The sequence below is a fragment of the Leptonychotes weddellii genome, chromosome 6 (assembly GCF_054177405.1).
Source record: "Leptonychotes weddellii isolate Sample4059 chromosome 6, ASM5417740v2, whole genome shotgun sequence".
NCBI classification, from domain to species: domain Eukaryota; kingdom Metazoa; phylum Chordata; class Mammalia; order Carnivora; family Phocidae; genus Leptonychotes; species Leptonychotes weddellii.
This window is the reverse complement of record NC_138374.1, coordinates 95,800,381-95,823,573: the sequence shown is the minus strand read 5'-3', so window position 1 is coordinate 95,823,573 and position 23,193 is coordinate 95,800,381. Positions and strand designations below refer to the sequence as shown.

At 37.0% G+C, this 23,193-nt stretch overlaps 1 protein-coding gene across 3 annotated transcripts in view; it reads right to left on the bottom strand.

Moving 5' to 3' along the window:
* Positions 1–1,322: 1,322 nt before the first annotated feature.
* The window catches only part of TDRD5 (tudor domain containing 5), a 94,330-nt gene continuing 72,459 nt past the window's right edge, over positions 1,323–23,193 (bottom strand). For all 3 annotated transcript variants that reach the window (XM_081824696.1, XM_081824697.1, XM_081824698.1), the window contains 4 exons: positions 17,521–17,703; positions 16,640–16,783; positions 10,044–10,254; positions 1,323–5,670 (listed from right to left, as the gene is read on the bottom strand). In XM_081824696.1, coding sequence (XP_081680822.1) covers positions 5,405–5,670; positions 10,044–10,254; positions 16,640–16,783; positions 17,521–17,703 — 804 coding nt within the window. In that variant the 3' untranslated portion in view covers positions 1,323–5,404. The remainder of the gene's footprint in view (positions 5,671–10,043; positions 10,255–16,639; positions 16,784–17,520; positions 17,704–23,193) is intronic.

The window sequence follows — 23,193 nt, the reverse complement described above, 5'->3', positions numbered from 1 at the left end:
AAGATGTGGTCCATATATACAATGGAATATTACTCAGCCATCAGAAAGGATGAATACCCAACTTTTACATCAACATGGATGGGACTGGAGGAGATTATGCTAAGTGAAATAAGTCAAGCAGAGAAAGTCAATTATCATATGGTTTCACTTATTTGTGGAACATAAGGAATAACATGGAGGACATTAGGAGAAGGAAGGGGAAAATGAAGGGGGGGAATCGGAGGAGGAGACGAACCATGAGAGACTATGGACTCTGAGAAACAGACTGAAGGTTTTGGAGGGGAGAGGGGTGGTGGGATGGGTTGGCCCAGTGGTGGGTATTAAGGAGGGCATGTACTGCGTGGAGCACTGGGTATTATATGAAAACAATGGATCGTGGATCACCACATCAAAAACTAATGATGTATTGTATGGTGACTAACAATAAAATTTAAAAAAATAAATAAAAAATAAAACATGAGGTGTGAAAAGTATGCCATCAATTATAGCCAAATGTTCCACCCCCCTACTCCCAATTTAACTATCCTAGTCCAGATCAGTACAGGAATGTTGTTACTTTTAATATTCAGAAAAGAAAGGGTAAACTTTTGACTCTGGCCCATATCATATATGTTTAAGTTTCATTCTTCCAAGCAGAAGGGAAGACAGGTATCCATTATGAAGGAGGAAGACAGGCATCATGGGGAAGAAACAGGGAACATCCTGTGGGGATACACTTTGCTTCATAGTCGATATCCTGGTACACAGAGAGTCTCACTTAGCTGACAGGTATTTTCCTATATATGGTATCAGAAGAGATTTTTCATCAGAACATATGAATGACAATTGCAGTAACAGGATACTTTTTTCAAGGAGTCATTTGTTGCAGTAAGAAATGAACTGAGCTGGGATGTCCTACTTACGTCCCGTGGAATGACAGATTAAGGATAAATTTGACCAAACCACCTGAATGGGGTTTGAGAATCACCTAGAAATAATCTGCTCCGGGCAGAAGAGCTTTAGCAAACAAAGGCTCTGAATGGGAACTTGGGCAATCAAGTGAGCAGCTGAAAGAGTACGGAATTATAGCTGCAAGTGGAGAGCAGGCTTGGTATTGTGTGTGTGGAAAGTCTCAGAAGAGAATTTAAGAAACTGGAACATGGCTGAGAAGGGTTTGACATATTGCTATTAACAGGAGAAATAACACAAGTCTAAAATGTGGTGGTCAGCCACTTAAGACGTGGCTCCAGTGTGAATGAATTCCAACTTCATGGAACACAAGTATTTACCTACAACATAGCAAAGGTTTACAAAGGTCAAGAATAAAAAGGTCATGCCAAAAATGAAGAAAAATATTTTATCCAAGAAAAGTGTCAAATCTCTGTTTGCACAACTGTATAAGCAGATTTTGTATTTTACTCAACTAAGTTCTTTGGGTCACATATTTAAGTGAAATGTTCATTCCTGCAGAATCATCACAACAAAAACTAGTTACAAAAAAACACCTCGACATTTTTTGACAAAACAAATTCCAACTTCATAAATATATAAATCAAGCAAAATGCTGTTACAAATTCCAAACATTAGGCCAATCATAATTCCTTGATCCCAATAAGTTCCCATTAGTTCCATAACAAAAGTTTAGAGAGCAGAGAAAGAGTCCTAAGTTTGGTTTCCTCATCAAATTATTACTAAGACATAATAATCAAGTAAACATTGTTTCTTATAAACATTTTTCCATAAATTAAAAAATATTTTTAAAAATTTTAACCAAAATTTAAAACAAAGTTTATACCAAACAGAAACCCAAAAGCATTTCTTGAAAACTATGCTTACAACCAAGAAATTTTAGCTGTGAATAAATTCTCCACTCAGGTTTGAAGTGGGTCAAACACTCAATTTCATGTGAAAAGTGGCACACAAGTCAACTGTGATTCTAATTGATTAGAGAACACCTTGACTGAGAAGTTAAAATAATTTGTCTACCTGGTTAAAAATAGCAGAATTTAAAGTATTCTGGTTCCAATAGGCTAATGACACCAAGAGCATCCTAGGCTGACTGGTGACTGACTAAATGAGACAAATGACACCTAACTGTTAGGAATAGGGCTATGTTCAAAGAATACAGGCAGATCAAGTTGCTATGTACTTTGGTTGGCATCTTGGAAAACGCCAAGATCTGAACAGGCTCCAGGAAATGAAAATTTTGAATTGTCTTAGTGATGGCTCCTGCAAAATTATGAATAATGCTGTCCATGACACTGTATGCATAAATAAGATGAATTTAATTCTGAAAAGATATCAAAAGTTTGTTAGAAAAGCCTGGCTACACATGTATAAATGTCAGCAGGAAGCTTAAAACTGCTCTGTAAGATGTTGGTTTCTCATCCCTTACCGTGCCTCCCACACCATTCAGATTCTTTAGCCACAGAATTGGCCCACTGTTATTTAAGCTAGCCACATTCAAGAATACAAGATCTTGTAAAAATCAATCTCTCTCCCCTCCAACACCAGGGGTTTCCTCAGCTATCAGAACCACCATTCTTTTGGACTTATCTACCAAACTATGTCTTCTGGCACCAAATCATTTAAACTACACAAGACAGAGTTGCAATATTTTCCTGTGGAAAGAGTGCTAAGAGTCAGCCCATAAGGCAATTTAAGGCATGTGACCATAGATGAGTCAGTCTTTCTAGGGTTCAAATTTCTTCATCTAAGGTCCTCTTTAGATTAAAACTGTAATTCTAAGTCTTCAGGTTAGACAGAATCTGACTATAGGCAGAAGCCTCTAGTTATCGTTACGCCTTGAAATGGGCAACTGGCATCTCAGCTGTGAGAGTCAGAGGGTGGGTACAGGCAGAGCTGACTGCAGCTGCAAGGGCCCCTCTCTTGATATCCCATGATGTGTTTTTAGATGGGAGACGAGTATTGGCTACAAGCCACTGGATTTAAAACCTGAGTGGCTATTAGTAAAGCTACTCCTCCTTCCATCCCTAAAGAGTTTATAACCAGGATTTTCCTTTATGTTCTCATCCCCATTCCCTCTCACACACTCAAGCTCCCACTTCTCAGTCAACACTTCTTGGGGAACTCCATTACTTCTGATGGATCCTTAACAAAAATATGGGGAGGGGGACTGTTGTAAGTATAACACATGTCAACCCATCTTTGTACAATTAACTTAACCCTAAACTGCAGAGCATCTACCTATCTTTTTAACATTTCTTATTACTATTCCTGCCCATATCCATGAATCTATTTACTCAAGTTCAAATGATCTAGTACATTTTTTTTTTTTGATGCTTTGGGCTATTTTAGTTAACTACCAAGCAAAACCCACCTTATGGGAGAAGGTAGGTAAATAAATTGGTAGATCGGCTGTCAAAGCCAAGTAGTCAAAATATGTCCAAGCCTCTCAGAGGTTCATTCTTCACTCTTCTCACTCAGGATGTTAACTATTAATTTATAAATAGGCCTCTTTCAAAGTGTATTGACACTCATGAGTTTGAGATGCCCCTGTCTAAAATGATTGTCTATCTGGCCATTTGCAAATGGATGGGATTACAATGAGCCTTATTAGCACACTGATTCCATAACCCCCATCTAACTGGCAAAGTATAAAATTAGTTGCTGTCAGGTTACCCAGCATTGGCAGAGTTCCTCCTGGTAGCTCATGCTATTACAGAGAGAGTTATAGTATGACCTACTAAATATGTAAATATTACCAGATTCACTTTGCCCCAACCCAATGACTGCCCATCTGAAGAAGTGAAGTATATTACTCAAACCTGGCTTCTTTAAAGGAAGAATTCTAAGAAGCATATTCCAAAATGAATTTTCTTCTTTAGGAACAAGTTGTGGGTAATTACCTAAACCTACATGAAAAACGGAACTTTTCCAATTCGTAACATAGTTGATTATCATAAATGATATTTAACTGTCCTATATTTAACTGTTCATTGACCCTTCATATAACTTTCCCACTGTCTTCTCCAATAAAGATGTCTGATATAAAATCACAAAAACCCAAATGGAAACCTGTTCTTTCTGTTGGGTCAACTATCAGTGGTGTTTCCAGATTACCTTTTTTTGTTGTTAATTAGAATATCATCATTCTTACAGATATACTGGAATTTAAGGTGAATCTGGATTTTTAAATTTTATTGTATTAAATATGTTTTCTCTAAGGTTTTTAAACCAAAACACGTCAGTAGTTAGAGACTCAGGATTTAACTTTGTTTCATAATTGCTTAATTCTAAGAAAGAAGTTTCAGTCAGTTATAGTCTAAATTTAAATGTACTTCATATTTAATATCATCTCACTCCCTTCCTCAGTGGATATTTTGCTGATTAAGTTGTTGAGATGAAGAGAAATCCCTTACTGTAGAAAGAGAGAAAGGAAGTAGGGGCCAGCTCTGCCATGTAATGCTGAAACAGGAAGCCTTAGAGGAGGGGTCTGGAAGGTGAGAATCGAGTTATATTCGGCACACAAGTATTTCACAGCTCTTTCTCAGATTTTACTTCAAGAAATGCATCTGTATTCAATTTTTTTAAATTTGGGGATAAGTCCAGTATTTTACCACAAAGAACTTAAACTAGTACCACTCATATTCTTCAATTTCACCTTTCGGTCTCTTGTTTATTCTTGATAGTTCATACCTTTAGCCATATGGTGTTTCACACAATTTGACTTCAGAGAACACCATGTCCCACAGATGCTTAAATGCTGAAGCTCCTGGGAACTGTGAGGCCTACAGAGACGGTGCAGGCAAGTTTCAACAACCAGTCTCTAGAATTTTGTTATTAGTCTTCAGGAAACTGTACTGAAAGACTACTTACATTTTTTTAAATGTGCAAGTGTTTACATGACCAAAGCTTCAGGATGTGGATTTTCTGGCTGATTCTAGCATTTCAAAGAAATAATAATGGTAAGAATTGGAGGCCTGAATTATCCCTATGATATAGAAAATTTCAAATGAAAAAGAAAAAGCAGCCTTTACAATTCAGACATCCTTTTTCTGGAAATAAGAATCTGAGATAATTTTTGTCTTACTAAATATGGATCACAAAACATTAGTTTTTCAGTTTTCATTTATCAGTCATCATATGTACAAGAAAAACATTTATAGAAACACACACACACACAAAAACAACAAAAAATAAAAATTCCTTTAAACTACTACATTACGGTGAACAAACTTATACGGAATAAGAAACACTGTCAATAAAAATTAAAACATTAAATATCAATACTTACACAACAAAGTGCACTGTTTGCAAAATAAAGCTAACATATGATCACACAGAAAAACAAAGGCATCAACTATCAAAATACTGTTTTGTCTCAATACCTCCTCATTTTGGCCTTGGGAAATCACCAAGCCCTAAAGCACCTGGCTTATTATTTTCTCCCCTCCTCCCTCCCTCATGTTTCCATCCTTTTCACACTGGGGTACCAGTGTAAGAGGCTCCTGGAGGTGGCTAACCGTGCAGCAGCCCCTAAGGCCGCAGTGGCTGTGCTCCGAGGGATGTAGAGCTTCTGAGAAATCTGGTGCTCAGGAGACAAGATCAAAGAGAGCTGGTCCAGGGCTCCGGGACTCTTGTCTTTGAATACGGGACTCTTGTCTTTGAATACTGTAATAGCATGGCTACTAGAGAAATCATTCTTTAGGCTCTCTGGAGAGCTCTCCACTGAAAAAGAAAGAAAACACAAGTCTTTTCAAGGGGTTCTCACACTCATTGCCTTCTCTTTCCCATTCTAAATCTTTACTAGTGTGTGTGACAATCATTTTCTTTAGGTGGTGACATTTTCTGTTACAATTAGAGAGGATGAGACTCAGAAATCAGTCAACAAATGGAAAGGAAATGAGAATGGGGAATTGAGATGAAATAAATCCTTGTCAGAATGAGGGGGGGAAAAGAGAGGAAAAAAGGTACTTATGAACAGGGAAGGGAAAATTTCTTTCTAGGACATCAGAAATTGGATAGAATTCCAATTCCAGGGAGGAGTCCTGAAGCTCTCCTATTTCCTTCCAGCAGAGAGCACAATGGTGTTTCTATTGCCAAAGTGGTTTCAATTTGAGTGTACCAGTGTAAAAACAAAACTGACCAAGATGTTTGGGACAAGAAGTCCCAAAAACGGGTTATCAGCCATAAAATAAATTCCTGAGGAATTAGTGCCAAAAGTTCCAAACAGCCAAGGAAGGGGATGCTAGGCATTGTCACACGTATACTCTAGACCATGAACTCTTTATTACCTGCCTACAATGAAAGAAGGAGCTTTTGCCAGCATCTAAGCCAACACACTGCTTCTTTCAAGAAAATTCTGCTTTAGTTAAAAAAAAAAAAAAAAAATGCAGGTGAGCTAAATAATGTGCTAATGTGTTGTCCATCATCACAAACACTTTGCAGACTGATACCAGTATGATTACATTTTGAAAAGTACTGCTCTAGACCTTAAAAACACAGATTTCAAAAAATCTAGAGAAAACACAGACATAATCCAGTACTTTATTCATCTTCGCATTTTTAGCAACTAACATAGTAGCATGTGGTATATGTTCCATACATTTGTGATGAATTATATTCAAGGAGAATTTGACAGGGTATTCCAAAAAATAAAACTCTGATCATAAAGCTATAATTAATGCTCACTAGAGGAAAAGAGCTGGTGAGTTCTAATAAAATAAGTTTTACACAGTTTTGGTGAGCTCAGATTTTAAAAGGTATAAATATATGAAAGCAGGGACACATGATCAAAGAATTTAAAAGAGTAGCAAAACTTCTGCTTCCAGATCTGATGTTAATTCAACAGTGATTGAAAAACAACCCCTCCTGCTTTAAACAACTGGAAGAATGTCTGAAACAGTAGCAGATTCATACACTGAACAACAAGCATGCAAGGCAGTGATCCCTAAGACAAGGGAAACAAATGAAGTAAGTGCTACAACGACCTTAGCTCCTGCTGGAATAGTTTCTAGGCTTCAGTACAAGAAGGAAGAAGCCAAACTGAGCCTGGAGATCTTAGTGGGTTGAAAAGACAGAGTTTGGAATTCAAGAAGGCCAAGGTGCCTAGAATTTGTGGGAAAAAGTACAAGAGCAGAGGCAGCTAGAAATCTAGCTAGACAAGAACACTTGCAGTAACCTCTGAGATCAGCCATAGCAACTTTTTTCTAGATATGTCTGCAGAGGCAAGGGAAACAAAAGCAAAAATAAACTATTGGGACTTCATCAAAATAAAAAGCTCCTGCACAGCAAAGGTATAAACAATCAACAAAACTAAATAAGGCAACCTATGGAATGGGAGAAGATATTTGCAAATGACATCTCTGATAAAGGATTAGTATCCAAAATATATAAAGAACTTCTACAACTCAGCACCCAAAAAACAAATAACCCAATTAAAAAATGGGCAAAAGGCATGAATAGACATTTTTCCAAAGAAGACATACAGAGGCAAACAGACATATGAAAAGATGCTCATCATCACTGATCATCAGGGAAATGTAAATCAAAATACAATGCAATATCATCTCACACCTGTCAGAATGACTAAAATCAACAATACACAAAACAACAGGTGTTGACAAGGATGTGGAGAAAGGGGAATCCTCTTGTACTGTTGGTGGAAATGCAAACTGATGCAGCCACTCTGGAAAACAGTATGGAGGTTCTTCAAAAAGTTAAAAATAGAACTACCCTATGATCCAGCAATTGTACTACTAGGTATTTACCCAAAGAATACAAAAATACAAACTCAAAAGGATACATGCACCCTGATGTTTATAGCAGCATTATCAACAATAGCCAGATTATGGAAACAGCCCAAGTGTCCACTGACTGATGAAAGGATAAAGAAGAGGTGATATATATATAAAAACCCACACACATATGTACATACAATGGAATATTACTCAGCCATAAGAAAGAATGAAATCTTCCATTTGTGATAACACGGATGGAGCTTTAGAGTATTATGAGAAGTGAAATCAGTCTGCAGGAGAAAGACATATACCATACGATTTCACTCATATGTGAAGTTTGAGAAATAAAACAAATGAGCACGGGAGAGAAAAGAGAGAAGCAAACCAAGAAATAGACTCAACTATAGAGAACAAACTGATGGTCACCAGAGGGGAGGTGGGTGGAGGATGGGTAAAATACATGATGGGGATTGAGGAGTGCACTTGTTGTAATGAGCACTGGGTGATGTATGGAAGTGCTGAATCACTAAAGTGTACACCTGAAAGCAGTATTATACTGTATGTTAATTATACTGGAATTTAAATAAAAACTTAAAAAAAAAAAAAAAGAACTGTAACGTTACCAGAAGCAGGGGAGGGCAAGTATTGAATAGGTGATGGGGATTAAGGAGGCACTTGTGGGGATGAGCATCAGGTGATGTATGGAATTGTTGAACCACTATATTGTACACCTGAAACTAATATTACAATGAATAAAAAAAATCCCAATAAAAATTTTAGCAGGCTTTGTGTACATTTATGTTAATTCTAAAATTCATATGGAAAATGACCTAAAATGGCCAAAACAATTTGAAAAAGAACAAAACTGTATGATTTCAAGACATATAAAGCCACACTAATCAAGGCAGTGGTATAAAGCCATATAAACCAATAAAACATAATAGGAAGTGCAGAAATAGACCCTCACATATACAGCCTACTGACTTCTGACAAAGACAGCAAGGCAGTTTAAAAAAGGATAGTCTTTTCAACAAATGGTGCTAGAACTGAATATTTATATGCAATCAAAATAAACATTGATCCTTACATCACATCATAATATTAATGCAAACCGTAACTCAAAAATTAACAAATTGGATCACAGATCTAATTTTAAGACCTAAAACTACAGAACTTTTCATAAGAAAAAGAGCAAATCAGTTACTTGGGTTAGGAAAGATTTCTAAATAGGACACAAAAAGCTCAAACTTTCTATTAAGAAAAAAATCAATCAGACTTCATCAAAATGAAAACTTTTGCTCTTCCAAAGATGCTGCTAAGGAAGTCACACACTTAAAATATTTGTGAGATATATATCACATACATATAGATGTATATATCTGACAAAGCTTTTTGTCCAGAATAATTTTTACAAATCAATGAAAAGATGATAATCCAATAAAAAATGAGCAAATATTTGAACATGTAAGTTCACTAAGGAAGATTTACAGATTGCATATAAGCACATGAAAAGATGGTCAACCTCACTGGCAAACAGGGAAATATAAATTAAAACCACAATAAGATATCACTACACATGCACTAGAATAGCAAAATTTTAAAAGATTGGTAGTATCATTTGTTGGCAAGGAGATGGAGCAATCAGATTTCATGTAATCCTGTGTGAATCAAAAATGGAAGAGCCACTTTGGAAAACGTTTTGGCAGTTCTCAAAAAGTTAATCGTGCAGTGATCACGTGACCCAGCAATTTCACTCCTTGGTACGTACTGACTATGTCTACACAAAGAGCTGTGTGTATGACTGTTCACGGCAGCTTTATTCATAAAGGCCCAAATCTGTTCATCTGATGAAGAGATATCCATACAACTGGGTACCACTTAGCAACAAATAAGAATTTTTGACACTGGCAACAACATAAATCAATCTCTAAAACATCATGCTCAGTGAAAAAGGTCAAACTTAAAAACCATGTAAGGCATGACTCTATGAAATTCTAGAAAAGAGAAAGTAACATGCAGGAACCAGCAAGCAAGGGGAGGGAATGACTGCAGAGGGAAGCAAAGAACTGGTGGAGTTGTTCTAGGTCACGACTGTGGTGGCAGCAAGACTGTATACATGTGTCAAAACTCACAGAACCATCTAATCAAAACTGGCAAATTCTACTGTATGTAAAACAGACGCCCCCCAACCAAACTGCACATAAAAAGAGGAGTGGCAAATAGAAGGGACAACTGAGCTCAGTAAGGACTTGAGACCAAGGCTAAAGTCAGCAATTTTTCAAGGTAGGTTCTGAAAAGATCAATGCAGGCTTTTTAGCAGGATGATAAACCACTGTGTTTGTCAATTAAATGTAAAGCTACCTGAACCAGAGCGTTTTTCTGCAGGATCAAGCACCGGAGGCGTTGCATTAAGGGCTGCTGAGGACAGCTGAACGGGCTTGACCGGAGTCTGGACACTGCTGGCCTCGGGCTGGCTCCCTTCCGCTGACTGCTGCGACCGAATCAGAGAGATGTAGAACTCCTCCAACTTGGGCAGTGTGGAAGAATCCGAAGAACTCTCTAGGTTTGGCTGCTGCAGTATGAGAAAAGTAGGGCAAAAGCATGAAAAGTAGTTGTTAGTGTAACAGGAAGAATTAACCCTGTTTTGGTTCCTTAGTTATAGAGACAAATATTTTTCATATCTGAATACCACTACTCACTTTTAAGAACCTAGTTCCTCTCTAGAAAAAAACAGTCCTTTTCTAACTTAGTGACCATCAATTCAATTCAAGAAACATTTATTGAACACACATTACGAGCAAACACGGTGCTGAAAGCGGCCACACAGAGCTGTGGAAGGGCGGCGGGAAAGGCGAGAGAAGGCGGCGAGTGCTCATGTCCCGCACAGGGCCAGGCTACCTGCACGTGCTTCTTCATTCAAACCTCAGTACGACCGCTCTAGCTTTGGGGTTCTGTCGTCCTCACCATGGGCCCTTTCACTTAGCAGAACGCTTTTCACAAGAGGCGAAGCTATCCAGTGTTAACCAGTAGGTGACAAAGCAAAGATGGGAACTCAGCCCAGTCCCTGTTCTCACCATCTCCCAGTAAGACAGGATCCCTGTCCCCAAGCTCACAGCCCTCAGTTGGAGAAACAGTGTGTGTCCTGCAGCCAGCCATGAATGGAGGCCTGGCCCGCATTCTGCAGTGTGAACACACCAAGAGAACATAAACTAGTTAAAGGAAGCCTCCTCAAAAGAAGAGACAAAATGGAGTATTAAGAACCAGGGTTTGAGAAAAAAAGATGAACATCCCTATGGAGACTAAACTGGACTTAAGTGAATAGAATATCAAATTTTAACCATGAGATCCTATGTCCTACCGTACAGTCATTGCTGAAGCAGATACAATCTATGGTAACTTAGCATTCACCTTCTGTGATGGTAACTGGCATTAATATGAGTGGAGCCAGCCCTACCCTGACTAGGCTGCCAACAGTCTGGGATCTGCCCTGAGTGAACTGAACCAGTAATTATACAAACAGAAAATGTAGCTTTGTATGTTCTTCAGCCTCATATGTAGTAGACATCTAGTATCAGTTGGCATTCCCTTTTTGTTCCATAACAACAAAAAAAATCCTGCTCATTTTCAAACATGGCTGGCATGAATGCAGTTATACAATTATGCAATATACAAAGGGCTATGTGGGTAGCCTTTTTTGACAGCAAAAATGAAACATTTCAGATTAGCTATACTGGCCACACAATATGCTACTTCAGGAAATCAAAGATGCAGATTCAAATTTTTACTTGGCTTATGCAATTCATGTGTGTTTTAGTTACCCTGTAAGTTTATTCTCAGAATGAGGCTAAGCATTAGTGAGTTCTTTCAATAAGGCTCCAAAGGCAGGTAAATAAATATTTATATGATAAATTTTCAGAGCTGAAAAGATCACTATCTAAATCGGTCTTTGCCAATGGACAAACTGAGGCTCCAAAAGGTAACTTGTGCCAACCTGTAGATTTTAGTCTGTGGTGAAGCTAAGCCGTAGATTGCAGACCAGCCAGACCAAGTGTTTTTTACACTATGTCCCGCTGTCTATTTTCAGTAGTTTAACAAAAATTGAAATCAGAAACAAATTTTTGAGGCTATATCCTTTTTCTTTCCTCTTAAGTATGATTTTGAAGATGCACTGTTAAAACATATTTAAGATGCATTCTGATAGCTTATTCTGAAAAGAAAAAAGAAAAAACACAGGTGAATGCTTTCTAAATTTGTATGACACTCTGACAGCAACTGCCCGCAGGCAATTTGAGCATTTAATTGACAGTCAAGGTTCTTTCTCCGAAGAGTGTTCTCCAGCCTTGCTGCTCAAAATGTGGTTCACCAACCAGCAGCATCACCTGGGAGCTTGCTAGATATGCAGAACCTGTGTCCCCATCCCAAATTACTCAGATCCTGCAGCTTCACAAGATTCTTAAGGGATGTGTAAGCACATTATACTTTGAGTAGCATCATACTACCAGATTCAGCTCTCTGTAGTTATCAATGACTACCTCCATCATAGTTATCTGAAAATTCACCTCATGGAACTAGAGGTAAATGACAGACGAATTTCAAGAAACATGATTAACATATGTAATCAAAAGCATAGCCCCAAACCCCAATAACATATATCTTCACACCCACAAGGATGGCTATGACTTAAAAAAAAAAAATAGATATAACAAGTACTGGCAAAGACGTGGAAAAATTGGAACACTCTTATATGGCCAGTGGGAATGTCTATTTAGGAAAGTCTGGCAATTCCTCAAAACATTAAACAAAGAGTTACCATATGACCCAGCAATTCCACTCCTAGGGTACATACCCTCATAAAATTTAAAACATGTCTCCATAAAAACATGTACATGAATGTCACAGCAACATTATTCATAATAGCAAAAAACTGAAAATAACTCAAATATCCATCAGCTGATGATGGATAAACAAAATGTGGTCTATCCATACAATGGATTATTCAACCATAAAAAGAAATAAAGTACTGATACATGATCAACCTTGAGAATATTATGTTAGGAAGCCAGACACAAAAGATCACATATTGTACTGATTCTAAATACATGAAATGTCACAAAAAATAAGCAAATCAATGGAGACAGAAAGTAGATGAGTATCTGGCAGATAAAGGGTAGGGTGTCAGCTAAGGGACGCAGGGTATATTTGGGAAATAATGAAAATGTTCTACAATTGCTTGTGGGATGAATGCGCAATAAGCTAATGGACTAGTGAATATACTAAAGCCATTAAACTGTACACTTTAGGGGCGCCTGGATGGCTCAGTTGGTTAAGCAACTGCCTTCGGCTCAGGTCATGATCCTGGAGTCCCGGGATCGAGTCCCGCATCGAGCTCCCTGCTCGGCAGGGAGCCTGCTTCTCCCTCTGACCCTACCCCCTCTCATGTGCTCTCTCTCTCTCTCTCATTCTCTCTCTCTCAAATAAATAAATAAATCTTTAAAAAAAAAAAACTGTACACTTTAAATGGGTAACTATGGAACATGAATTATACTTATAAAAGCTGAGGAGCGGAGGATGGAGTCTGAGCCCCACCAAGGCTTTCAGCTGAGATCCCCAAAGGATCCCATGTTAGAAATAATAGCCACATCTAAGGAGTAAGGGCAAAAGTGAAAAAGAGCAGTCCTAACAAAGCCTAAAACCAAACCTCATTGTGTGTGTTAAGGTGACTGGCTGGTATCTGTCAGCCACAGGACATCTCAGTCTGCCTTGGAGGAAGACAACTCATCTAGAGCCTCTATAATTTTTTATCCATAATGTCAAATATTCAATTAAAAAAAATCAGGTATGCTTCCCACTTTCTCCACACCCCCCCCCACCTGAAACAGGATCAAAGAACAAGACCAAATACGGGGGGCGGGGGCGGGGAAGAACATTCAGATATTGGCATTATCTGGAAAAAAAAAACTTTAAAATAAATGTGATTAGCATGATTAAGAATGTAGAGGAAGTGACAGAAAAAAATTGATGAAAATGTAGAGAATTTAAGCAGAGAATTCAAATTTATTTTAAAAAAGAATCAAATGGGCATTCTAGAACTGAAAAATGTTTGAAATTAAGAATTCAATGTGTGGGTTTAGCAGCAGAACAGATCCCACAGATGACAGGACTAGTATTCTGGAAGAATCAATAGAAAATCACCAAAGTGAGACACAGGAAAAAAAGAAAAAAGAAAAAATGTAAACATGAGAAGAGAGCCCAACAGGCATGTGGGACTCAGCCAAAGTGCTAGCACACGGTAACTGGAATGCCAGCAGGAGGGCGATAATGAGGGAAAAGCACTATTTGATTAGACAAATAGGCCAGAATTTTCTAAAACTGATGAAGGGCATCAACCTTCTTATTCAATAAGCTCAGTGAACCACAAGTTGAGTAAATCCAAAGGAAATTACATCTAGATATATAATTATCAAAGAGCCTAAAGCAAAAGACAGAAAAATCTTAAAAGAAGCCAGAGAAAAAAGACATCATTGTCAACGGAACAATGACACCTGACAGCTGACAATCCAACAGAAGCCAGAACATAATGGTAGGATATCTTCAAAGGGCTGAAAAAAGTGCCACCCTAAAATTCAATGCTCAGGGAAAATATCCATCAAAAATGAAGATTAAATTCAGAAACCTGGGAAATTAAACAACATATTCCTGAACAAACAATGGGTCGAAAAAGAGATCAAAGAGAAGCTAGAAAATATCCTGAGACAAATGAAAACAGCACACCAAAATTGATGGGATACAGCAAAATGAGAACTAAGAGGAATTTTTTTTAAGATTTTATTTATTTGAGAGAGAGGGAGGGAGGGAGAGAACATGAACAGGGGGGAGGGGCAGAGGGAGAGGGAGAAGCAGATTCCCCACTGAGCAGGGAACCTGATGCGGGGGCTCGATCCCAGGACTCCAGCATCACAACCTGAGCCAAAGGTAGATGAAGAGGAATGCTTATAGCAGTAAATGCCTACATAAAAATAAAGAATCACAAACAACTTAACTTTATACCTTAAGGAATTAAAAAAAGAACTAAGGCCAAAATTAGCAGAAGGCATGAAATAACAGAAATTAGAGTAAAAATTAATGAAATACACAATAGAAAAAAAATCAATGAAACTAAGAGCTAGTTTTGTGAAGCTGTAAACAAAATTTACAAATCTTTAGCTAGATTAGTAAGAGAAAACTCAAATATCAGCAAACAAAAATCAGTTCCATTTCTATATACTAACAATGAACTACTTGAAAAGGAAATTAAGGAGTGCCTGGCTGGCTCATTTGGTAGAGCATGTTGACTCTAGATCTCGGAGGCTGTGAGTTCAAGCCCATCACGGGGTGTAGAAATTACTTGAAAAGGAAATTAAGAAAACAATCACATTCACAATAGCATCAAAAAGAATAGGAGGTGAAAGATCTGTACACTGAAAACTATGTAACATTGATGGAAGAAACCATATAAATGGGAAGATATTCCATATCATGGATTGGACGAATTAATATTATTAAAATTTCCATACTACCCAAAGTGATCTACAGGTTCAAAGATATTCCTAACAAAATGTCAATGGCATTTTTTACATAAACAGAAAAACAATCCTAAAATTCATATGAAACCATAAAGGACCCCAAAGAGCCAAAACAATCTTAAGGGTGGGGGGGAGGAGGGATCACCCTTCCTGATTTCAAAATATACTACAAAGTTACAGTAATAAAAACATTATGGGACTGGCATAAAACAGACATATAGACCAAAAGAATAAAATCGAGAGCCCCAAAATAAAAACACACATATTCAGTCAACCAATCTTTGATAATGGTGCCAAGGCTACACAACGGGGAAAGAACAGTGTCTTCAACACATGATGCTGGGAAAAGTGGATATCCACAGGCGAATGACCTTTATCTTACACTATACACAAAAACTGACTCAAAATGGATTAAAGACTTAAACATAAGACTGAAACTATAAATCTCCCAGAAGAAAAGATAGGGGGGAAGCTTTAGGACACTGGTTTTGGTAATCATTTGTTGGATATGAAACCAAAAGCAAAAGCAACAAAAGCAAAAATAAACAAGTGGGACTACATGAAACTAAAAATCTGCACAGCAAAGGAAACAAAGGAAACACAAATGACCACATATTATATGACATTTATATGAAATGCCCCAAATAAGCAAATCTATAGAGACAGAAAGCAGATTAGTAGTTGCCTCAGGCTATGGGAGGATGGGAAATGGGTGTGACTGCTAATGGGTACTGGGTTTTTTTTTTTTGAAGGGTTGAGGTGTTATCCTAAAACTAAATCTGTGCTGCTAAGCAACCCACATTTCTGGAACAGAGTATTCTATGTAATATAGCATACTTTATCAATGCTCTCATACAAAATAACCATATTTTATAGGAAATACATCATTCAGAAAACCCATCTTCCACAAATCTGCTTTTCAATAAGTCTCCCAGCCTTGAGTCCTTTATTTTCAATTGTGACACATAAAAATAAAAGTGCAGAGGCCTGGTGGCCAGATTTCATGATTCACACAAATTGTCCTGCTGTTTTCAGGATGCTCATAATATATTTCAGAAACACAGAGCAAATATATTTTGTTCCAGGATTAGTGCTTTCTGCCACAGCAACATAAAAGAAAAAAATAGAGATTTATATTTTTGGCTCAATTATATGAAAATACCTGTTTTCTATACCTCTTACACAGAGATGTTATCAATCTTTCAATTCTAAGCTTGGGATTTTCTTCTGAAGAGATAAATTAAGTTGACTGAAATTAATTTTAAAATCAACCTACATTTTGTGTATATGTATTCCATCAAATGCTATAGAGGGATCATTAACAAGAATTTTACTTTCTAAAAACGAAAGCACTTCCTCATGAGAATCTTTCAATAACATTTATGAGACATTTACCTTTTGAATCCTGGTTGTGCCAGTATTTTTTTCCTGAGCACCCAATCCCTCTTGTTTTTGAACTTCTACTTTCATTCCATTCACAAGGCCTGAAGTCTGCCACGAATCATCCCATATATCTTCGGGTCCAGAAAAGCACCAATCCTAAAGAGAAAAAATTGCAAGCATAAACTAAGACATAGTGCCACATGATCCAGACAGAGAATAATATGGGCAAGGTAAAGGCTAGGAGGCAAAGTTGATTAAACAAGAAAAGGTGTTTATTAAGTTTCTATATCTGTGTGAATTTCCCCCCTTGTTTTATTGGTCCATATCCAATATCTTGAATTCCTTGGAACACACAGGTGTCATAAAAACAAATACAACTCTGGTTTATAGTATTTTCTTCAATACTGTTTTCATGGCCAGATGATTTTTCATGATCATCTAGTGTTTAAATGGCATAAATAATAAGGAGCAATTTAACTGTAGATATTTCTTCTAATAACCAGTGGGAAGTAAATTACATTTTAAACATATAGTTAGGCCCAATATTAGCTAACATTCTCAGTACAGAGACCCAGAGATTATATGATAAAGTTAATGCAATAAAAACAAAATTAGTGAAAACAGCTTATTTATAGATCCCAAGGCCTAAGATTCCAATGATAAAACAAAAATCATAATGGTTAAAAGGTTAGATGGGACAATAAGTCCATGATTTATTCTTTCCTGTTTCAACTTGTCCTCCTCTCTATCACTACCATCTTGGGGGGAAAAAAATGAATTCTTCTGGATTATCATGTGATAAATCGTCTTGAATTCCAGAGTGTATAGATTTCTTGAGGAAATTTACATTTCCATTTTTCAGTAATGATTTGCTGTTTTCCCAGGGATCTAACCTTTTGTGGCATTTCTTTACATGATAGGTAGGGTTTCTTTCCACCAAGACTTGAGGTAAATAAGTGGGAGGCAGCATCACCCCCTTTTCCCATTTTAGCCTGCAGAGGTAACCAGTTCTCATCCCAAACATCATCACCAATAGTCACTGATTCCAGGCATGGCATTCCAGTGGGGATCTCATCCTAGAATGTATCAGAAGACAAAGAAAACCTTTAATTTAGAGTTGCTATAGGAGTACATTTTAAAATTTAGGTTTACAATTTTTTTTCCTGACTCCAGGGAAAGACAGCAGTTTGAATACATAACTGACTACCCTCTCTCTCCTGAAACGTCACCAAAATATTCAGATTTAGATACAAACTCACTGTTAGAGAGAACAGAAGACAACACCACCTATGTTCTGGATACAGAAAAAAGACAAGTGATAACTTACTAAGCAGTCGTGAGAAAGGAGAATCCTGAGCTTATAGCAGGAAAAACTGAGAAGCAACTCAAATTTATACCAGATACTGCAAATGCTCAGAAATTGCTACTACACGGTTTTTGGAAGTGAGACTGTAAAGTGGAAACAGACAAAAGCACTGGTAGAAGGTCTGTGTAAGAAGCAGTTAGATCTCCAGATACCCAACCCTACTCTTCCATATAAAAAGGAAGCTACACCTTATTTTCCTGCTGGAAAACCAGAGGGTCTTCTGGAGGGCAAAAGTGAAAGTGGGCAAGCATAAAAACAGGGGAATTCAGCAAAAGGTTTTATACCGAATATCAAAATCCCTAGGTCTGTTTTCAATAGCAGGACAGAGAGAAAAGAATGCATGAACTTGAAGAGAGATCCATACAAATTATCCAACCTGAACAACAGAGAGAAAAAAATTGGGAAAACAAAAGCAAAAGCAGAGACTTGGGGACCTATAGGACAATACCAAAAGGTTTAACACTTGCTTCATGGGAGTCCCAGAAGGAGAAAAGAAAGAGTGCAGTGCAGAAAAAGTATTTGAAGCAATGTCTGAAAACGTCACCAATTTGATGGAAGACATAAACCTACAGATTCAAAAAGCGTGGCAAACCTCAAACAGAAATCCATGTCTAAGGAGATTATAATCTACCTCCTGAAAGCTAAATACAAACCATCCTAAACATAGACAAAGGAAAATGACATATTATTATAGAGGAACAATTACAAACCTGCAGATTTTTCATCAGAAATTATGAAAGCCAGAAGAAAGTGCAATGAAATTTTTAAGGCCTGAAATAAAATAACTGGTAACCCAGAATCCTACATCCAGCAAAAATATCTTTCAAGAATGAAGATAAAATAAATACACTTCCAATGAAGAAAACTAAAAAAATTCATTGTCAGCAGATATACTCTAAAGGAATTGCTAAAGGAAGTTCTCTGGATAGAGAGGAGAGGATACCAGAAGGAAAGTTGGAATATCAGAAATAAAGAGTAACAGAAATGATCAATATCTGGAGAAGTATAATGGACTATTCTTGTCCTGAATGTTTGAAGGTGGAAAGGAAAAACTGTAACATTATAAATTCTCAACATATATACTTGTCATATGTAAACATAGCATAAAGGAGGTGGGAAGGGGTAAAACACCTAGATGGTGGTAAGATATATACATACCACTTGAAGTGGTAAAACTGTGAAAAGTCAAGATGTATATTGTAATTCCTGGAGTAACCAGTCAAAACACTATATAGGTAGATATAATAAAAATATAATAAGTAAAACAGACTACTAAAGAACACTAAATAATACTAAAATAAGGAAGGAAAAGAAAAGGAATGAGAAGCAGAGGTAACAAATAAAAACAATGAAATGGTAGACCTATAATCAAAACATACCAAAAATGATATTAAATGTAAAATGTCTAAACATACTAACTAAAATTCAGATCATCAGAATGGATTTAAAAAATGACTAAACTATACGCTGTCTCAAGAAACTTACCTCAAATATAATGACATAGGTAGGCTAGGTTAGAAGTAAAAGGATAGAAAAAGATATGTCAACCATTAAAAATAAAGCTGGAGTGGCTATACTGCTATCAGACAATGTAGACATCAGTGCAAAGAATGTAACTATGAATAAAGACATTTCATCATGATAAAAGGGTCAGTTCATCAAGAAAACACACCAATCCTAAATACATGGCACCTGACAATAAAGCTCCAAAATAGAGAAGGGAAAAAACTGACAAGAAAGGAGAAACAGACATAATCCAAGATTATAGTTGATGACTTCAACATTCTTTTCAGTAATCAGTAAACTAGTAGACAGCAAGGATACAAAAGAACTGAATGATACCACCAATCAACTGGATCTAATTAACCTTTATAGAACACTCCATTCAACAAAAGCAGAACACAGTCTCTTGAAAAGCACATGAGACATTCACCAAGACAGACCATATCCTATGTCAACATACCTTAACAAATTTAAAAAACTGAAATCACACAAAATATGTCCTCATACAATAGAATTAAACTGTAAATAAGAGAAACATAACAGGAAAATGTCCAAACACTTAGAAACACACTTTCAAATAATCCATACTTATATGACCCATTGTTATATGACCCATATAATAATAATTAGGGTCATATAATTATGAGTCAAACATGACAGCTCAAAAATAATCAGAATATATTTGAACCAAATGAAAATACAATGTATTCAAACTTGTGAAATGTAGCTGAAGTGGTACTTAGAGGGTTAGAGCATGAAATGCTTATATTAGGAAAAAAGAAAGGTTTCAAATCAATAATCTAGGTTTCCATCTTAAGAAAGTAGAGGGGTACCTGGGTGGCTCACTCAGTTAAGCATCTACCTTTGGCTCAGGACATGATCTCAGGGTCCTGGAATCAAGCCCCACTTCGGGCTCTCTGCTCAGTGGGGAGACTGCTTCTCCCATTGCCTGCCGCTCCCCCTGCTTGTGCTCTCTCTCTCTCCCCGTCAAATAAATAAAATCTTTAAAAACTAATAATAAAAAAAAAGAAAGTAGAAATAAAGCAAAAACATAAGAGCAATGAAAAACAATGAACACTGAACAACAATGAACTTGAAAACAGAAAAACAGATATAAAATCAAGGACACCAAAAGATGACTGTTTGGAAAAAATTCAGTAAAACTGATAAACCCCTAGTAAGATGGACAAAAAGGAAAAGACACAAATTGACATTAGGAATGAGAGAGGGGATCATCAATGCAGGATAATAAAGGAATACTATGAACAACTCTATGTAGACACTGTAGACACAAAATTGACAACAGAAATGAAATGAGCCAATTCCTCAAAAACCACAAAATACTAAATCTAACCCAGAATGAAACAGTCACCTTTAATACTCCTATCTATTAAAACAATTGATTTATAGTTTAAATTCTTCTGAAAAAGAAATCTCCAGGCCAGAGCGCCTGGGTGGCTCAGTTGGTTAAGCAACTGCCTTCACCTCAGGTCGTGATCCTGGAGTCCCAGGATCGAGTCCCACATTGGGCTCCCTGCTCAGTGGGGAGTCTGCTTCTCCCAATCTTAAAAAGAAAAAGAAAAAGAAATCTCCAGGCCAGATAGTTTCACCAAAGTAATCTAAGAAACACTTAAAGAATTAACCTCCACCCACCCACAAAAAGAAACTGATTTTTACATAATCTTTCCAGAAAACAGGAGGGAACATTTCTTTCCAGCCCCTTTTATGGAGATAGTATCACCCTGATACTACAACCACAGAAGACAGTAACAAAAACAAACAAAAAACCCTATAGACTACTATCTCTCAAGAACCGAGGATGCAAAACCCTCAATAAAATATTAGCAAACAGAATATAACAACATATAAAAGAATTATACACCATGACCAGTGGTGTTATTCTAGGTATGCAAAGCTGATTTAACATTTGAAATTCAGTGTAATCCACTACATGAACAATCTAAAGAAGAAAAATCATAAAAATCATATGATTATAACAATCAATGAAAAAGCATTTGATAAAATTCTACACCCACTTGTGAAAAAAATTCTTAGAAAAATAGGAATAGAGGGGAATCTTCTCACCTTGATTAAAAAAAACTAAAATTATACATAATGCTTTTCTCCCCAAGATCAGGAATAATGCAAATTTGTCTTTCACCACTCCTATTCAATACAGTGCTAGAAGCTTTAGCCAATGCAATAAGACAAGAAATGGAAATAAAAGCCATGCAGATCAGAAAGGAAGAAACAAAACAGTCCCTTGCAGAGGACATGACTATTTGAAAAATCCCAAGGAGTCTACAAAAAAATCTGAGTAGGCAAGGTCACAGTATACAGGACTGTACAGAAAAATCAAATGCCAATCAAACGTGCACCCCGATATATACCAGCAATGAGCATGCGGAACTGAAATTAAAAACACAACACCATTTATAATACACCATTTATAATAATTTCAAATACTATGAAATAATTAGGTACATACTTAAAACACATAACCTATATACTGGACCTATATACTGAAAATTACAAAATGCTGATGTAAGGAATCAAAGAAGAACTAATTAAATGTAGAAACATGTTTGTATATTGTAAGACTCAACACAGTAAAGATGTCAATTCTCCTGCATTGATCAACAAGTTTAATGTAATTTCTATCAAAATCCCAGCAAGGTATTTTGCAGAAATACAAAACTTATTCTAAAATTTATATGGAAAGGCACAAACCCTAAAATAGATAAAAAAGTCTTTCTTTTTATTTTTTTATTATGTTATGTTAATCAACATGTATTACATCATTAACTTTTGATGTAGTGTTCCATGATTCATTGTTTACGTATAACACCCAGTGCTCCATGCAGAACGTGCCCTCTTTAATACCCATCACCAGGCTAACCCATCCTCCCAACACCCTCCCCTCTAGAACCCTCAGTTTGTTTCTCAGAGTCCATAGTCTCTCATGGTTCATCTCCCCCTCCGATTTCCCCTCCCTTCATTCTTCCCCTCCTGATTTTTTTTTTTTAACATATAATGTCCTATTTGTTTCAGAGGTACAGGTCCGTAATTCAACAGTCTTGCACAATTCACAGCGCTCACCATAGCACATACCCTCCCCGATGTCTATTACCCAACGACCCCATCGCTGTTACCCCCGCCAACCACTCCAGCAACCCTCAGTTTGTTTCCTGAGATTAAGAATTCCTCGTATCAGTGAGGTCATATGATACATGTCTTTCTCTGATTGACATATTTCGCTCAGCATAATACCCTCCAGTTCCATCCACGTCGTTGCAAATGGCAAGATCTCATATATATATATATACACACACACACACACACACCACTTATTCTTTCTCCATTCATCTGTCAATGGACATCTACGCTCTTTCTATAGTTTGAATATTGTGGACATTGTTGCTATAAACATCGGGGCGCACGTAACCCTTCGGGTTCCTACATTTGTATCTTTGCGGTAAATGCCCAGTAGTGCAATTGCTGGGTCGTAGGGTAGCTCTATTTTCAACTTTTTGAGGAACCTCCATACTGTTTTCCAGAGTGGCTGCACCAGCTTACATTTCTACCAACAGTGTAGGAGGGATCCCCTTTCTCCGCATCCCCTCCAACATCTGTCGTTTCCTGACTTGTTAATTTTAGCCATTCTGACTGGTGTGGGGTGCTATCTCATTGAGGTTTT